The sequence below is a fragment of the Syngnathus typhle genome, linkage group LG7 (genome assembly GCF_033458585.1).
Source record: "Syngnathus typhle isolate RoL2023-S1 ecotype Sweden linkage group LG7, RoL_Styp_1.0, whole genome shotgun sequence".
Taxonomy (NCBI): Eukaryota; Metazoa; Chordata; class Actinopteri; order Syngnathiformes; family Syngnathidae; genus Syngnathus; species Syngnathus typhle.
In genome coordinates this window covers 6,039,323-6,058,927 of record NC_083744.1, presented here as the reverse complement: position 1 = coordinate 6,058,927, position 19,605 = coordinate 6,039,323, and the positions used below count along the sequence as shown (strand labels likewise).

General features: G+C 42.7%; 1 protein-coding gene across 1 annotated transcript in view; it reads right to left on the bottom strand.

Annotated features, from left to right (window-relative positions):
- Nucleotides 1–19,605, bottom strand: part of znf423 (zinc finger protein 423) — an 87,299-nt gene that overhangs the window by 47,018 nt on the left and 20,676 nt on the right. The window contains exon 3 of the mRNA XM_061283330.1: nt 18,366–18,548. Coding sequence (XP_061139314.1) covers nt 18,366–18,548 — 183 coding nt within the window. The remainder of the gene's footprint in view (nt 1–18,365; nt 18,549–19,605) is intronic.

The window sequence follows — 19,605 nt, the reverse complement described above, 5'->3', positions numbered from 1 at the left end:
GACTATGTAAGAGGTTAGATCCTGTGCAGTCTAGCACAGTGGCAACAGCAAGGCCGCGGCTTTTTAATAGACACTTCAGGAAAAGGTTTAACATGACAAAGAGGAGGCTGAATAAAGCACGCTTGTTCTGTTCGCCTTGGCGTGCAGAGCAAAGCAGCGCAAGTAAGGCTATTAGCGTTTGCAAAACGGATACAGCAAGACGTTTTCTTTTATCTGATTGCTAAGCAAAGACAGGAAAATAAGGGAATGAGAGAAGAAGTCACACCGATATTACGGCAATGGCGACGCACGAGTCGACATTGGTGGCGACGTGTTTCTCCGGATGGTTTGCAAATTCAACTGACACGCATCGTTTCGCCTCAACCGATTACAATCATGCTTGCTTACACGTGTGTGTGTGTGTGTGCGTGTGTGTGCGTGTGTGTGTGCGTGTGCGTGTGTGTAGTCCACTGTGTATTGCATTATAGAGAGCGCCTGGAAACAGATTCCTGCCTGTGATGAATCGATTGCCGGAAAAAATGTAGGCACAGCGACGTGCAAATAGAACTCTGCAAGGTTTGCGGGTTAAAAAACAAACTAGAAAACCATGAATTATAAATTTAGCTAGTAGAAAAGGGCTGAAGAAGAAAAAGTATTACTGAAATAAAAAGGCAATATAGTGAGTGAATGAGACTGAAACATCAAACTGAGGTAAAAAAAAAAAATTGTCATTAAAGTAGGGTGGGATGTAAAAAGGCCAATGGGACCTAACAACATAACATTTTTTTTAACTAAAATTCAACGAATCCACAGCCATGACCTGAATGTCTTCTTCCACCCTGCAGTGAGAGAACAGATAATGTTTTCTTAAGATGAAACCCATGAGCTGCAAATATGTGTACAATAAAAAGAGCCGGGGCACCAAAAATGAACCCTGTAGAACACCATATGGCAGTGGGGCACAGCAGGACTCAAAACCCCAAAAGCTCTGTCTGCCAGGACCTAAACTACTCCTCTAGAGCGCTACAACTGATGGCCAACTGGTGCTGCAAACAAGCCAAAAGACTACTGAGGTCCAACAAAACAAGATACACTTAGTCCCCGGTGTTATTAGCCATTAAAAACTCATAACACGGCTGACTGTGCTATGGAGCATCTTAAAATCTGACTGTAAAACTTCAAAGACATCCAAGAAGGACTTCAACACTTTTGACAGAATTGTTGAGGCAGTGTGGAAATGGATCTAAAATTTGATTGTAGACCTTGGTCAAGACCAGGTTTCTTGAGCAGGGTTGGACCACACCATGTTGGGGAACTACACCAGAAAACAGACTGCACAACTAAATCCATGCCATAAACCCAGTGTTAACGATTTATATCCTTAAAGTTGTTCATAAATCCGTCAAACATACGACAAAGGGAAAAAGAAGCAAAATTCAAAGCATGTTTCTCGTATTGATGATTGTTTTGGTATGCTTTGGTTTCATCTTGGTGAAATTAAATTGGAATGGGAGTCACAGAACACTGTCCCTTAATCTTGGTATGTTGGAGTCTGACGGCATGGCGGAACCCGCAAAGCAGATGGAGCGAATTAACTCATTTTAAAGGCAGTTCAAAGTATGAGTCGGTGAGGTTGGATTCGTGTTTGTGAGGTTGCGAGAAGGAAGGAAGACATGATGAACGAGAGGGACTGAACAGAGACGGACTGGGTCAGAGCATGAGGGAGAAATCACTTTTTGAAGGGTGGGGTGGAGGGGTGTCGGGGAAGAATGGGAGGGGAGATTAGCGTCATTAAAGAGCCTTAATCCTCTGACTAGCGTGGCTGGCGCTAAAATGGAGGATCACACGGCTTTTTAACGGCGTCTTTGTCAGTCGGCCACGAGGGGACCTGGCAAGACAAGGCCGAATGGTAAACTGGCAGAAATTGGGAGATGGGGAGGAAGGAAAGGGGGAGGGGGGTGGGGGCAAGAAATTTTCAGTGAAATGTTAAATTATAGAACAAACCTCAAGAGAAGAGACATTAAGGGTGGATGGATGTTGCGGCTTTTTTTCGCTTTGGGAGGAAAAGTAGAAAATGTAGTTTAAAAGGGGGAGGGGAGACGACGGGTTGACACACACTGTTAATATCCCTACCTTTTTCTTCTTCTACGAGAGAGGCAAAGTGGAATAGCGCGGCTCCTCAAGTGTGGTCTTTAACTTTCTTTAACCACTTTAACTTTACCTCTGCACTCTACTGGCATGTCAGCCTCACTCTTCAGTTTTCATCCCTCTGTCTCTGACTCCAACCATCTGTCCGTTTGTCCGTCCGTCCGTCCGTCCGTCCGTCCGTCCGTCCGTCCGTCCGTCCGTCCGTCCATCCATCCATCCATCCATCCATCCATCCATCCATCCATCCATCCATCCATCCACCACAACCACATTTGCTGAAGTAGTCTTGATACCTTCTATTGCTAATCATGCACCTTTGTTCACTAACATCAACACCCCTAAATCATGTTTAATCGCTAATACAAATACATATAAGTCTCAACAACACAAACAGCTCTTCATACTTGCCAAAAGCAAATGATTGTGGTCATCCTCCCAATCTCAATCCAAAGGTTTTGGAGCCTCGAGTGAGGCATGGAATTGTTTCATGCACAACAGCAAAAGATGATTTAAGGGTTGCCTCAATTTGCCCTTTATTTTTTTTAACTCCTTATAACAGCCACTGCCCTTTTTTCTTCCTACCAATTTGCCACTTCCATCTTTCTATTTGGCCATTGCGCCTTTACCCGCGGGAACCCTGCTGGCCTCCTCTCGCTCCACCTTCCTCACCCTTCACCCTCTACCTTCTCTTGCTCCCCGGCTCCCCTGGGGCAGCCCCAGGCTGCTCTAGTGTGAGTGAGGCAGCCCCGGACTCACCATAGGGAGCAGAAAAACAAGTCTACACTCTGGGTAGCCCGGAACACACTCTTGATTGCCTTCTTTAAAAAGAAAAAAACCCGAATGACTATAACCAAATTGTGCTGCGGGGGGAAAGAAATGCAGCATAGCGATTACCAGGGAGGAGGTCAAAATACTAGATGTGATTGGACTTGAAGAAGTTGAGAACAGAAGCGAAAGCCCTACCTGTTTCTGTAACCATCATGTGAGTTGGCATGGCAACTGATCAGCCAATCACGGCTTTTTGGTTGCTATGAATCATAATAATTGCACAGCGGGCAGGTGAATTTGACCAGTTAGATTGTTTGGTTGAAACTACCTGTTGCGTAGTCTGATGGAACTGTAAGGAATAAAATAAAAAATAAAAAATGTCACCGACATTCTTGCACTACAACATAAAGAGGACTGATTCATTTCACCACATTCATTTTTACAATCATGTTTCTCGGTTTCTGGCCAGCCTTTTTGCACTTCAAATGGATGCATTGGTTGCTCACATATGGCTCCATGCAACCCTGGTTTATGCTTGTGGGGGGCACAGACCTTTGCTATCCTCCGTGCAATTCACATGGGATGCAGTTTGTCGGGACAAGTTCACATAACATACAGTAAAGAGGACAGACCGAAAGGACGATAAAGCAGTCTGCGCGGGCGTGTTGAGCCGTTGACGATACTAACGGATGGATAAAAACACACACACAAATACACACGACGCAGGCAGTGGGGACCCTCACCTTCTGCCCTGGGAAAGGGTCCGGCTGCTTTGGACGCTTTTGGGCGCCAACTGCTCCATATGGACAGTGTGTGTCTGTGCCAATGTTTTTTGAGGGCAGAAGGTTAGGAGGAGGGCTGACAGTATACATACTTTGTGCAGATAACAGAACGCGTGTGACAATACACAATTAAAAATAAATAAATAAACCTGAGTACGAAAAAGGGTGTCTTCCAAAGTAATAAACAGCACACTATATGGTATATATTATATACGTTTTTTTTCATAAAATAAGCTATGAGATGCAAGAAGCCCAAAAAAAAAAACACAAAAATGGGAAAGTTTGAATCAATATATTGTGAAAAAGATCAGTTTAGCAAGTATCAAAGCCTTAAAGCATTTTTTTTCCTCTTTAATTGGTTTTGGTGGATTTTTTTTGTGCCACTTAGAACCTGTTTGAATTCCAATCAGCAATACTTCTTTGTGATTATATTAATTTGTCAAAAAGTGGTCAGAGCAGCTATGTCACAGATCTTTTTTTTCTTGAGACACAAAATCCACACAGCTCCCTCATCTGTCCCACTTTTTGTCTATCTTCTTTGCTGTTTGTTCACTCAGAAATGAGAACCAGGTGCTGGGCAGAGTGTTAGACAAACAACAACACCATTGCCAATGCACACAAAAACACCACGTATGGATTTGGGTGTGTTGCTGTATTAACACAAGCACGCACGTACAAAAGTGCGGTCGCCTCGTGTGCAACGATGGCCCGCGGCTATATCATCTATTTATAAGAACGAGGTCTGATGGGCTGACTGGCCGCTTGTTAACCAAAAAACACGTTTGTCATAAAACACACCCACTGTACATATAAAAAAAAGCACATAAAGAAGCCCTCAGATGTTTACACAAGCATTCGTGTGGTTATAATCACGCACACGTACTTTTGAAGTGCTACTTTGTGCATAATATTGGATCATTATCATTTAGCTGGAGCATCCTGTCGATTCTCGAGTGTATTTATGGAGATATAAGCAACATCTAGACCTGACTGGATATTGGGATGTATTCGCCGTATTACGCAGATGCAAACACTCAAGTCCTTCCTCATTAACCTATGTGTAAGTGGGACCTATAAATAAGTGATGCAGGCAGCTGGAGCTTGCCTTTCAAAACACAAACACGCAGTTCCAGGCATACGTGCACAGGTAAATAAACAAACAAACAAACAAACAAACAAACAAACCCATTTTGGCTGTATGAATACGCCAAACGCACATCAGTAACGACCCGGATGGGAAATTTACTGAAGCTCTTCTCCGCCAAAAATCTGACGCAATGCAGAAACTCCCATGATGAGGGGCAGAGAGTGATGAGACTATAAAACGAGGGGAATAAGAGGCAGTAAGGCAATGAGGCTGTGAAGACCCAGGGGAGAGTGGTAGAGGGGGGTCTTGTGCTCAGGGGAACCCAGAAAGCAAGCTGCGGGAGGCGGGTACCTCCTGCCTGCCATTCCTCTTCCCTCCCTTCCCTTCTGGAGGATTGGATCCTGGACAGCCCCCAAGTCACAACGCGTAAACCCCCCGTGAGTGGAATACATGCGAGCACACATACACACGCACTAAAGAGATGTTCCCAGAGGAGACGAGAAGCAGAGCAGAACACCTGGACCTGCCATTAGTGGCACATTCAGGGATTAGGGGCACAGACGGCAAGAGAGAATGCACACTGGGATGGGCGCTTATATGCAGAAAGTAATAAATAATAAACATTAACACACACACATATACCAAGCATGTTTCCAATAGTGCGCCTCCGAGAAAAACGGGAGGATGCGAAACAACTCTTCAAGATGTTGTTCTACAGCACTCCAAACTAAAATGTAGCCACGGCGATAGCATGTTTACATCCAGAGAAAAAAAAAAAAAGAATACACACCCAACACAAGGACTGACCACTTTTATACCACCTGGACACGGTGTGGAGTAATTACTGATGCAATAAACCGTTTGCTCCCCCAAGAGAGTCCATATAACCAGCTGGGGGTCAAGGACGGCCACAGAGATTAAACAAGAGAAAAAGGGAAGCGGGATGAAAAAGAAGAAGTGAAAACTATTAATGTGTGACTGTATTATTTCAGAAGCATCACAAATAACCAAACCACATTTTGTCACGCCACCACAATCCAAAAGTTAACTCTTATTCTAGTAGCCGTTGGCATGTTGGGAAGGAAACAATGCTCAAGTATCAAGTCCAATGTGATACGAACGGAGGCGTTTAAAAAGTCTTGAAAAAAAAGGCCCCTGGCTGAATGAAAGCCCACACACTGGCTTTAACAAAGACCAGTGCATACACGGGGAGGGATGCTGGACATAAACAAAGGTGGATTTAGTACTTAAGTATATGTGTGAGTGTTGTGTGGAACTAAGTGGGTGTGTGTGAGCTGGTGACATGAAACAGATCAAAGTGGGGAGAGGTCAATAGGGCAGTGAGGGAGGATAGGGGGGTCCCGTTATTGCAAGCCACATCTGCAACTTGGACTATGTAGTTGGGTGTAACACTGGATTTTTTTTTTTTTTTTTGGTGTAAATTGGTCTGGCGAATACACTCAATGTTTCAATATAGTGCAATTTAAGAAATGGAAGGAGGAAGTAAGAAAAGACAACATGATTGAGGTTGTCCAGTTGCTAACTACTGTAACAAATTTAAGAATGTTCACAAATTAGCATGCATATTGTTTAACTTAATGGTCCTTTGGATGGCAGTGCAAAGGCGAAAGGGCAAACTGTAACTGCCAGTTTCAGAATCCATCATACTTCCCCTGACGCATCTCAAGGGTGAGTTGTGTTTTGAAATCATTCATTATTTATAGCAGCGGTTCTTGATTATTTTAAGAAGTGGCTGCTTTACCCACACAGATGAAGCAATACAACATATAGGGAGCGTGAATCCTCGCGGCGTTCACACTTGACGTCAATTGAGCGCACCTCTTATTGGTGTGCAAAAGGATTCAAGGATGACAACGTTCACACTTAAGCAACTGCAGCACAGTTTTTCAGTAACCATAGCGGGGTTTGGATTAACCAGAAAAAAAGCCGTCAACACCGCCTAAGGGTCGCCTTCATCCGCGGCTGCCGCACCACTCCGAGTAAGCTCCTGTCTCTCTCCCCTCTGTGGAGGAGCAAGCGAAAAGCACAAGCATGCCCCAAAATTAATTTAGACGGTGGAATTAAATTAAAAGCATAGCCTCTGGAGTTTTATCATGTACTAATGTTTGAGCCGTTAACTTGGATTGTACGACTAAAACATGAATAATTAAGTACTAATGGGGCTATTATTATTTCAGGAAAGACAATCATATTAAGGGATTTGAATGTGTGGGTTGGGGAGGTAGGAATTAAGCAGAAGGGACATTAGAAAAACATGGTGGGTAGAATCCTATCATTGTGTCATTAAGAACCTCTTGTTTGCTCAAGTACACTGACATGCTTTCCGAATCAGAAAGAATTGAGTTTAGGGAGACAACATGAACTTGTTTAGAAGCCTGTCCCAATACTTATGAATGATATTTTGAAACAGCCTAGTCAGACATTTCTGAAATTTTTGTCAACCTGGCTGCGGTGAGACACACAAGTGTGTTTGTGTTAGCCACAGCTAAACTATTAACCGTCTCTTAATACAGACCCCCCCCCCCCCCCATCCCCTCCCTTATCAGTCAGCAAGCAGTCACCCCCCCCGCACCCCTTCTGCAGCTGTCACTGCAGCCCTCACCACAAACAGTATTCTCAAAGGACAAACTCCCCAACACACAGGACAAATACCCCCGTCTACTCAAAATGTATAACAAACACATGCATATCTTCCTGCCCAAGACTGAAGCCTTCTTTACTCACATTCACACACAATTTTATCTGCTTATTCGCAGACTGCATGTTTTGGCAGCTGACAAGAGGGAGAAATACCCACTTAGCCTCTCACCCAAAACCCCCCAAAAGTCTGCAATCCACTATGGGGCTCAAATCTAAGCAAAGAATAGGAAGTGGCAATTGATGGAGGAAGTTGGACACTTGCAGCAGTACTAGGTGATAAAGGCAAGATGAAAATGCAGATGAAGACAAAGTGCAGTGCGGTGCGGTGCAATTCTCCATCGGAATGGTTTTCATTAGAGCACAAAAGTGAAAAGACTTGAAATAGATAGATGGGCTTCTCTTTCGCCGAAGCACCTTGCATTCTTTCTCCTCCCCTTCCATCATTGTTGTTGTTTGTGCTATTTTGTTGTTTATTTGAAAGGCCTCATCTAACTAGCAGAAGCCTCGACTCCTGACTTATTTAGCAGAACGCTTTCGATCATATTTGAAAAAGGAAAAGCAGTTTGGTTAATATTTCAAAACATTCCCACTTACACCAGGGAGAGAGACAAAGAGAGAGGGGGTGATAGGGGAAAGGAGGGAACAGAAGGGAGGAATTCTCTTGTTTCTTAACCCCAATTCAAGTAGACACATAATAATACACACATTCTCTTTCCAACTAATAAACACAGCGACAAGAAGTCTAAATAAATCATATTGGCAAATATTCACACTACACTACAGTAAATATATTATAAAAATAAATTACAAAAAGTCATATAGGCTCTATTGAATATGCTGAATGGGGTCTTTCGCAATAAAAACGCAATACAGGAATAAATTACAAAAGCATTGCGGCAATATATTGGGCAAAAAAAAAAAATTATTTGGAAAGGAAAATGTGAAAAAAAACCTAGATGCACTAATCTGCTAACTGCTGCTAACAAAATATAGCACAAATGCATTGAGAGGTGTCAAAATTACTTGATTATTATAATTCAATTATTTGAGTAATCGGGTAAGCGTCTTTACTCAAGTTCAAATTGTCCAAATCCTCAAATTTTAGCCTCACAACAGCAATCATTCTCTAATTTATGATGTCCATCTTTAAATCAGACAGAATATCTTTGTGTTCAAATCAAACTTTTGCAACCATCTGTTTATACTTTTGAAAATGACCTGAACCAGAAACCAAATCAGTTTTAAAAAGTGAGTGCAACCCCAAACCGTCTCATGTCATTTGTCATCATTTTTTTGCGCAACAATACAACATAAGTTCAAAATACACTTTTGTGCAAAATAAAATTGTATCCGATTTTTCGATTCATCGACAGAATAATCTAGAGACCAAACAATTTAAAAATATTGCATAGTGACAGCACATCTTGAGGGTCACATAAGAGAAGAATCTGTATTGAATGAAAGAATCTCTGCACCAATAACATGCTCGCAAATTGTGCTGTAGACATGTTTTTGTTTTGGTCGATGTTGCCAACATGATTTGGAAGATGACAATCACATGTGGTATTTCAAATGTATGTATCTTTTAAATGTTTTTCTGGACTGACAACAGGTCTCTGCCTCTCATACAAAAATATGCATGCATAATATGATCATATGTGCAATCATATGCATAATAACACTTGACAATGCCTTTCCCCTGAGAACTCCCACAGTGCAGTGAATTCCAATCAGGCAGTTAGCGGGACACCTATTTCAGGGGACAGAAGACAAGGAAAGAAGTAAGGAGTGTGAAAGAAGAGGCCGGGAGTGAACAGAGTGGATGGAAACAAACGATTCTGCTAGCACCCAGGGGAGAGGGCCCAGAGCAGCTGACGTCAGTGTGCGTGCATGCGTGTTTTGCATCGAAAGAGGGCTGGCAGTCGGTCCTGGCAACCCCGAGGGACTTCTTGAAACAGGAAAAGAACAGTGTTGAGCAGGACTCCCAGCCCCCACATAACCAGGTGCCCAGACAGAAAGCCTGGCACACGAGACACAACCATTGACAAAGACACTGGCTGAAAATGTTGTATCAGTTTGTAATGGCATCTTGGTCAAACCTTCCACTCGGTAAATTGTGACCGCATCACAGTATAGTTGCGTCATTTCCACTTTCACTCTCTTGATCCTCTCAGCCGTTTGTCCCCTGCTTTTCTCTGACATTTGGCTGGACAAAGGCGAGTCACACCTGAGCGCTGGGTTAAAACTATTATAGGCTGTCTCCCTGCGGTACGTTGGCCTTTGCCACAACTGTCTAGGACTGAAACTGTGCATGTGCATGAATGCGTAGACACCTGGGGATAGCAAACTTAGCATGCATTGGCTTTTATAGTCAATTCCATGAGATTCACTTAACTGTAAACAAGCGGCATCACTTAGTCAATGAAAACAGACGATTTATTTTTCAAGCCATTGGCATCGAACTACATAGAACTACAGACTTGAGTTCATAACGGATCGAGATCCAGAACATTGAAATGGAAAACTATCTCACACGTAAAAACTCTGCACTCTGTCCAAGAGAAATGGAAATTAAAGAGACTGGAAACACATTCAGTGTTTTTGTACGGGTTACAGGAACGCGGGTTCCCAATTCCTACTCACTTGCTTTGTCTGACCATGGTTACACTTTAGTTATTGAAATTACACTGGCCAGAGCCAGACATTTAGATGTCTTTGCATTGGCACCAAGATTCTTTGGGGGGGTTTTCAGCTACAAAAATCAAAGCGTGTCAGGAATTGACCAAATTCCTATTACAATAGAGCAAATATGAAGGCCTGTGAGTGCTACAGAAGAACTTTTTTGAAACTAAAACTATTTGCACTAGCGTCACGTTTATTATATCCAAATCTATTTTAGCAGAAGTGGGAATATGTTACATACATGAAAGCGGAAAGTAATTTGTAATCAAAAAGTATTTATATGGTCACACTGCCAGTTCTCGCTTTGAAATAAAATAAATAAATAAAAAATAGTGTCGTGTGAAGTAAGGTATCATAAAAAAAATTCTGAAAACCAACCCAAGTTAAGGACATAACACATCGTAAGTCCTCAAAGCGGGTATGGGAGACAGAGGTGAGGTGGAAAAAGGAGTGGAAAAGCGGGGGTGAGGTGGGGGGGGCAAACAGAGGCTGCTTTGGGGCCATTCGCCACAGGGTGTGGGTCTATGTCTGTGTGTCTTGGGAGGGCACAGTGGGGAGGTTTGGGGGCATGGAGGAAAGGATCAGAGCTTTGGGGCCAGCTCGGTGGGGAACAGAGGGGTTTGGGAGAGAATGGCGGGAGGCGAAAAGGGGGGAGGGACTCAAAGGGTGAGTGGAGGGGATGTGGTCAGTTTGGGGTTTGAGAACTCAGCGGGGAGTTACAGCAAGGAGGGAGGGAAGGAGGAAAGGATGCAGACACTGGGGCCAATGTGCTAGGAGGCAAGTGACATGTGACTTGTGATCCAAAGATGTGTATGAGGGATGGAGAATGGGGAGGAAAAGTAGAAAGAAAGAATGTATAAAATCGGGAGGGGGGTGGCATGTGTTCCACTTGAGAGGGAGAGAAAGAAAAAGAAGCTGTGAGGGAGAGGAAAAATAGAGGGAGAAAAAAATCCCAGGTGTCAGCAGGAGGGGGGAGAAAAAAGAAAAGAAGAGGGGGGTGGGCTTGAGGTTCTGGGGGTCCTGCTTGTTGGCAGGGGTGCAGGAATCCAAGGGAATGGCCTGTTCCTCATTATCCAGACACCCCCTACACACACAGCCCCCTCATGGCCCCATGACAACTTTATCCTGCCCCACTGAAACATTCTGACAGAGACTTAGAGCGCACATATAGATTTAAAAAGAAAATATATATATATATATTCCAAATACTGTAAGCGAAGTTATGCTTCTAAATGATCAAATCATAGCTTTATAAACCCCAGTGAGGATTATAATTCAAGGCAACTGATACTGTTCTGTCTTTTGCTATTAAAAAAAAAAATAAAAAAAACATCTTCTTGCACTTCTAATTTCAATCTCTGTTGATATTGGTGACATCTGCTGCCAAAGGTTGTAACAACATGTGCTGGTGCACATCGAAAAGGAAGATGTTTTGAAAATGATTAGGCTCATTTTGATTGTTATCAAAAATAATATAATAATAGTAGCAATATTAGCAGTAATAATAAAACAAATAATATTCCAAATGGGATGTGAATCATTTTTATTCCGATCAGGCTTTTAATCAGAATAAACATGTCAATGTCAACATAGCCACTGTTGTCATTGAACAATTTAACCTTGAACATAATTGGATGGTAACTCGAGCCGAATGGCAACAACCACGAGGACAGAACGCAATCAGTCCCTCAATGTAAAATCACATAATTGCTCCATCATGACAAAGTAAAACACACAAATCTGACAACTAAACAAAAAATGTGGTAAGCAGAGAGCAGGCAATTTATTTATTCAAAGATATGTAAATGTATACCTCCTAAATCTGACTGTGTAAATGTTTGATCAATAAACACAAACACAGAGACAAAAAAAAAAAAAAAAGCAAATCTGCAAAACCCTTTGGCTGAAGAATTCTAATGAATGTTTGGAAACAGAAGCTGTCGTCGCACACAGATACTTATAGTGGACCGTGGTACGGAGACTATTATCCGACTCCAACCACTGGCGCACACAAATATTTACCCACAGCGAGAGCTACACACAAGACACACAAGGACACTGAGTGAGCGAGGAAAGATGAGAAGGAAACAAGAGGGGAAGTTACATTTTTAATTGAGTGCTTCTTTTCCTTCAAGCAAAGTGGGGCTGAATTTAAGGGGGGCTAGCTGGTGCCAACAAACACACACACACATTCTTGATTTTGCGCTTGCATTTTGTCAGGAAAAAAAATGAGTTGACATAGTCTGAGACAGAGGAGGAAGAGGTGAGGAATGGGAGAGAAAGACGGGATAAGAGGAGAAAGAAGAAGAAGAGAGAAAAAAAGTCCCCACAGAGTCTTTCTCCCTTCCTGGAGCGAGCTCGGGCCCCTGCAGCGTTGCCTGTGTAATTTCCAGCGGCAGTGAATACAGGTATTAATAAAAGCCTCACGGGGAAGAGCACACAATATAACCCTACATTTTCAGGCATTATGAAAGGACGCCCCTAGGGGTCCTCGGGCTCAAATTTCTGAGATGCAGGCATTGTAAAAAGATGCCCCCGGGGGAGAAGCCTGCAATAGAAATCTGCTGAATTCAAAGCATTTCCAGAGCCCTGGTGGGAGCCATTACTCCCACTGGAGGAGGAGAGATCTTTTTCACGTGCTCCTCTCGCCTTCCAACCGCTCTCTTTTTTTTTTTTTTTTTTAACCAAACATGTGTTGCTGACATGTTGACAGATTGCTCAGTGAGGTGTTTAGGTGCATGTCTGTTGAGACGCCAGCTCCATCCAGCTCCCTCTCTGTCTCTCCCATCCCTTGCCTCTTCCTGAGCCCCCCCGCGCCGCCCCCCCTGTCCTCATTCCCCGAACTGCAAACCTCTCAGCGCACCCAAAACTGCTCCCATCCATATTTCATAAAGGAGAAACTAGGCTGAAAGAGAGATATAAGAAAGAAGGAGGATGGAAAGAGTTTGGGTGAGAGGGAGCGCATACAAGAAAGAGAAGATTGGGGGGGGGCATGAAAAAGGTAAGATAAACAGAGACAAAGCGGGATCAAGGGAGGGGAGCAGGAGGAGAGAACAGATAAAGAGAAATAGAGCGATGAAGTCAGTGGAAGAAGTGCAGTGAAAAATGAACCCTGTGATGAAAAATGACTCCACAACAACCCTTCTTCATCGCTGCATGCTGTGATCCCCCCCTTCGTCTCCCTCTCTCTCCTCCATCACCCTCTAGTCTGGTGCCGGATTCTCGCTCTCTCCCTGGAAAACCTGAGCAGCAGCCAGCTGTGTCTGTGCACGATTACTGCGCCTGTGTGTATGTGCACGCACGCTAATATGTATGGCAAGGGCTTAGCACAGGAATCTTTGGGCCACCCTCGGGTACACACACACAGTGAAGGAGGAGGGAGGCTGGCAAGAAGGGGGTACGGGCGCAGAAGGAGGGACGTACATTAACTGATTGTGTGTGTGTGTGTGCGTGTGTGTGTGCGTGTGTGCGTGTGTGCGTGTGTGCGTGTCTGTATCAAGTGACATGCCAGAGTGCAGGAGGCCGTCTGTAATTTTGTTTCAAATGAAGCCCCTCCTACCTTTCCTTCTAGTAGAAAGTGATCTGTGGTTTTAATAAGAGTTTTGGCCTCACAGGACTCAGCTGCTATGCCGCCGACAGAGCTGCGTGCATGTACAGTGAGAGAGAGAGAGAGAGAGAGAGAGAGAGAGAGAGAGAGAGAGAGAGAGAGAGAGAGAGAGAGAGAGAGAGAGAGAGAGAGACAGAGAGAGAGAGAGAGAGAGACAGAGAGAGACAGAAAGAGAGAGAGACAGAGAGAGACAGAGAGAGAGAGACAGCCGGTTGCAACAGACGGTTGGGGCTTAGCAGAGGGGAGACGTCCCGCGGGGGACCAACCAGTCACCCAAGGGCCCCTCCACTAACAGCCCTGCTCTCCCTTCTTTCCATCCCCTCCATGTTTTTCTTCCTGTGCTTGTCCCTCCTCAGTTTCATCTATTTCCCTTCCTCGTCACCTGCCTCCCGTCTTCCTCATTTCTTCCCCTTTGCTCCCTTGATTTCATCTTGCCTCTCTCCTTCACTGAGAAGAAGGAGAATAAATAAGAGTGCAGCTGGATGTGCTCGATTGACAAAGATTTCACAAATACTTTCGTTCCGACACACTTTCCTTCACTCATGGCGTGGAAGACGCGACCGGCTGGGTTAATGACTCGCTATTTGTCACTGACAGCCGCCGTTTGGGCCCTCCTGCTTTGACAGACGGCGACATCCTTTACTATTTGTCACTCACTTGCTCTTCTGTCTATTTCTTTAAACACTCAAGTGTTTCGCATTGGACGTGTTTTCAAAGTTTTCGCGTTATTTTCTGTCTCAATAGCAAAAATGTCACAATGTGTGACGCAGTTTTATTAATTAGAGAGATTAAACACACATGCATGACTTTAAAGCAGCTTTAAAAGTTTGAACAGATCCAGTTGTCTTTTGCGGCTAGTGACAAAAGTTAAAGTTTCAAAGTTCCACATATGAAAATAATTACATCTAAGCATGGGGATTTGAGGTTAAGCTAAGGTTAGATGTATGTGTGCATGTGATGTGGCAAAGTGGGGCCAGAGAATGTTCTCTATTTGATCTGTGGGAGTTTTTTTTCTCCTCTGCTCTTCCTCTCCTCGGGGAGCCTATGCTCCAAATTCTGACTCCTACTGAGACCCATCGACACTCCCGCGACTCTCTTGCTCGCTCTTTTTCTTGCACGCACAGCACACCCACAGGATGGATACCCACATGTAAAGTGCTAAGAGTGCCGCACATACACAGTTGTTCATTAAAAAGTCATAGCTGATGAGGAAAGGGGGGGGGGGCAAAAAAAAAACAAAAAAACGTTTGTTCAAATGTGTTTTAGGTGTGCGCAAAGAGTCAGACTGAAACACAGCGCTCCAACCCGATGACCCGTTTGGGGTTATGTGCATGCTTGATTGGGTGTACACACATTTACGTGTCATTGATCGGCGCCACGGTGTGTGTACGAGTGTGTTTGTCCAATTTGTTCTCAAATTAATGGTGCCTCTTTATAGGCCTTCTGCTAGAGTGCCACTGAATTACTTGGTGCTTCACACTTGCACCTGGGACCCATTCAGTGTTATAGCTGTAACTCCATGCTAACTCGGGACTCATTCGCCACGAGAGTATAGAAGGTATCCTCCAACGTCATTTCCTCAGCACAATAAGCTCACTCAGGCACACTAATTAGGGAAATATGCTGGAAAATGGGAGGAAGCATTTTTGGGCGTGTTTTTACTTTGTTATTCAAGCTTAATGTGTGCCTGTATCAATTTAGAAGCCAGTTTAAATGTCATGCTACTTCAATTTTCAAGTGACCAACACCGATAGGGCCAATTAGCAAGCACCGATTGTTTACACCAGTTTTGATGACTGTGGGTGTTGTTTTGTTGAAATGTGTGTAAATATAAAAACATCTACCGTATTTTCCGGACTATAAGGCGCACCTTCAATAAATGGCCCATTTTACAACGTTGTCCTTATATAAGGCGCACCGGACTATAAGGCGCACCATTAATGCATCACGTCAGATTTTTAATCCAAATCAAATCATTCTCCATTTTATCTTTTTTATTTCAACTTTAGATGCAACCAGTTACTTTATAATCACAAAATAATGATCCATAGTCTTTTTGATTCATGATTCATAGTCTTCAGCGGGCCACTTATGATTGATTTCATGACACAATGCTTCGGGCCAGTTTAAATTTAGGAATTTGGTCCATATATAAGGCGCACCGGACTATAAGGCGGCTTTTGAGAAAACTTTAGGCTTTTAGGTGCGCCTTATAGTCCGGAAAATACGGTATGTTAATTGTTATGTCAATTATGCTAACTTTAAAATACAGTAACGTATTAGGCCCAAGTGTTCACTATAAGGCTGAAACGGTTAATCGAATGTATAATTGAATATATCAAATGATTCAATTACAAAAAAGGTTGACCCAAAATCTTCTTCTCAAAGTGTTGGATTTTTTTTTTTGCTCTCCAGAGACCACTGTTACCGTGGATGCATGCACCACTTCATGTCAAAATAAGTGTAAACAATTTTAAACAAATACTCAATTAATCAATATGATAATCCGAAAAATACTCTGTTTCTTATATGATCAAATATCACAATCTAATGAGATGATACTGATCAATACCGATTCACAAAATTAATTCAATCACATGTAAAGTGTCTCCAAACCTCCCCGACAAAACAAGAAGGCATCGTTTATGCATCACATGGTTTCGGAAGTAAATACAATTGCCACCAAGGAGGGGGATAAGTATGTTTTTTTTTTAATTTGGGTCTTGTGTTTTTCCCTAGAAGGCGCTGTACATGTGTGCATGTACCCCATAGGTCCCACTACACCGGCCCCCAGGAGTAGGAAGCAGAGAACATTAAAGGATTCTTTAGTCTATGCTTTTAATTTGAGCTTCTCCACAATAATAACCAGAAAGCAGCGGTCCCACAACAACTTTCATACGCGGTCTTCAGACAAAGCCGACTTACGGTTGAATCTACATACGCAAACCAGCACATGCAAGCAGGCATCACGCTGAGCTGTGGGATTACTCTGTAATCTGAAACTCTCTTTCTCCAGGGAGCAAAAAAGATTCATCATTTCATTCCATTCCTTTCTCCTGCTCTCCCTCTTGCCCTCTCTGCGCTCTCTCGCTCGGTAACAACTCGCCCTCCCCAGACTCCTGTGCTGAAAATCACAGGCCACATCCGAGGCTGTGGCAGCGACACGGCGTCGAAAAAAGTGCACTGCGGGGCCTTTTGTGGATCAAGAAAACACAAAGGCAATTAAAGAAAGCTGAGAGAAATAAATCATATTCCCCTAATAACTGGCTGCGACACCAGGATTTAAATTTCTCTCGTTAAAACTGCCGTCATTATGTGGTTAGTTTTCTCAGAAAAAATAATGCTATTGAAATGTATCCATTGAAATCATTGCCAGTGATTGAAGTCGAAAATGTATGGCATGTCTAAACACAGTCAACACGGCAACAACTATTTGGCTATTCAACTACCACCATACTGACCTTCAATAAACTTCGGTATATTTCTAGTAATCCATTTTAACATTATGCATAATTTTAAAATTAACACTACTCTTAAATAAAGAAAAACCCAAAACACTTTTCTTAGTGAAAGATTCAGTTCACATAAATACAAACAAATATCATTAGATATTAATTAATTCTAAATCCATTTCATTTAAAAGTTAAATACAACGGAACTGTGCTGAACAAATACTGGAACAAAGGCCAAGAATATTGACTATACATGATACACACTTTGAGCATTTAATTGAGTGATTCTTCCGCTGACCGAGAGAGGGAGCCTGTTAAAATAAAATGATAATACATGAAAAAAAAAAGATATACAAACAATGAGCTAAATTGTGTTCATCTACAGCTTGCAATGTGCTACTGTTGAGGCTCCCGTGGACTTACAAGATTTGTTTTATCCTGAATATTATGGCAACCTAATGTCTGCATTTCCCCTTATTAAATAACAACATCCAGTGAAGGTACCATCACGACGAAGCATCCAAACACCTCCCTGTGGCTAGACTAACTAGATGTACAACACGTGGCTGAAGCAATCAAAACACACAGACCGTAAAAACATTTGACCAGTTTCAACAAAGAGACCCCCCGCCCCACCCAAACATACACACTTATTCATCCCCATATCAAAGTAAACACCATTCAAACGCTTGTAGGCAGCAGACTGTCTTGCAGCCTAAGTGTGTGCGTGTTGGCTTGTTAAGTGCACATTCGGATTAATCTGTATGAGCCAGATGCACCCGCCGCGTTTCTTTTGGTCCCTCCCTTAATTACAGCAGTACTAATAACAACTCAAGTGTATGTGTGCGTATTAGAACCGGAGGTATCCAAGTAATAGGTGAAGTGTTACAACATTTTTCGATCGTGTCTAAAAGTGAAACATATTGCATTGTTTGGCATTTTCTTCATGTTGACACAATAAGTTTGTTTGTTCCACAAATCTAAATATTTCATAACCCATGAGAGGCAGAGGTGTGCAAAAAGTCAATTAGTATTTGAATGTATTAAGACACACACCTCACACTGGTAGTTTGATGCAATTTAAAAATTAAAACACACTGTACGCCTGTGAGCAACAAATCTTCAATTAACAAGCAAGTTTTTGGAAAGTGAAAAGCCGATCAAATCATCATGCAGTCTGAAAGAATGTTATGTCTGACCTGCTGGACAGTGGTTGGTTCGATGTTCTGTGAGCTCAGCCAAACATTCAAAGTCCTGCTGACAGTTGTCGCAAGTGAATATGGAGTCGTCGTCGAGCTCGTCGTCATGGTCGCCGGGCTCCTCTTGTTCTGCATCATCGGGGGCCGCCCCTTGGCCGTCCTTAGGCTCGAGCGCTTTGACATCTGAAAACAGACGATATATATGATCAGTATCATTGACATTTGTGTTACTAATTTTAGTGACATTACCTGATAATTAATTATCGGTAATACCTGTTTGCGACTCTGATTGCTTAATTTTCACGTGCACAGTCCATGAGTCAATCACTTTAATCATGCATTAAAAAAAAAAACTTGTGTCATTTTGTTCTGGTGAGTTGAAGCATCATTTTCTTTCATTACTCTAATTCATGGTTGTTTTGTCATTTTGGATCTGGTTTGTGTTTCCGAGTACAAATGAATTATGGCTTCCCAGATCGACCATATGCGTGTCCTTTGATTTGTGTAAAGTGACAATTACAATGTCAAATTGACAAATATATGTGGAGCTTCAGCATGTGACAATCAGTGTGAACGTGTGTGTTTTAGTCAGTGGAGGCTTGCGACGGCCCACTGCTCTCTGCTCTATTGTGTCTCCATTTTCACACCTTATTATCACTTCACAAATGCTGAGATTCCAGTAGGACTGAAAAAAATGATGACAAAGTGAGGAAAGAAAGAAAGAAAATGGACAGCGAGGCTGAATTGAATTTATTCTGTAATAAAATATTCAATCATTTTATTGGCTGAATGTTTGATTTTACTCAACTTTTATTTTAATATATTCAATAAAATATGGAACTCTAACTATCTATTACGTTTACAACGACAGCAGAAATTATTAAGTCGCGCTGTAACCTGAAAAAGCTTTTCAAAAAATGTCTTAGTCTGTTACAAGGGTTACTGGGAGGTCAAGAAAATCTCTTAGTTGATTTATTAATTAACAAAGGCCTATTCCCAAATGACACCATCCATTAAAAATCTCTACCAAAAGAGTACATAGTGAAAAAAGAAAAGAAGCGGTTGCCCAAAAACTGACCACCACATCTTTTTCCAGACTAATTTATAACGAAGAGGTGTGATGGGAAACGGGGATGTTGGGAACGAGGGACTGCCGTGATGGGGTGCAGTGGGAGAGGACATTAGTGATGGAAGGATCTAGAAGGAGGGCTAGATGAAGGAATGAAGAGCAGGAGGGTGT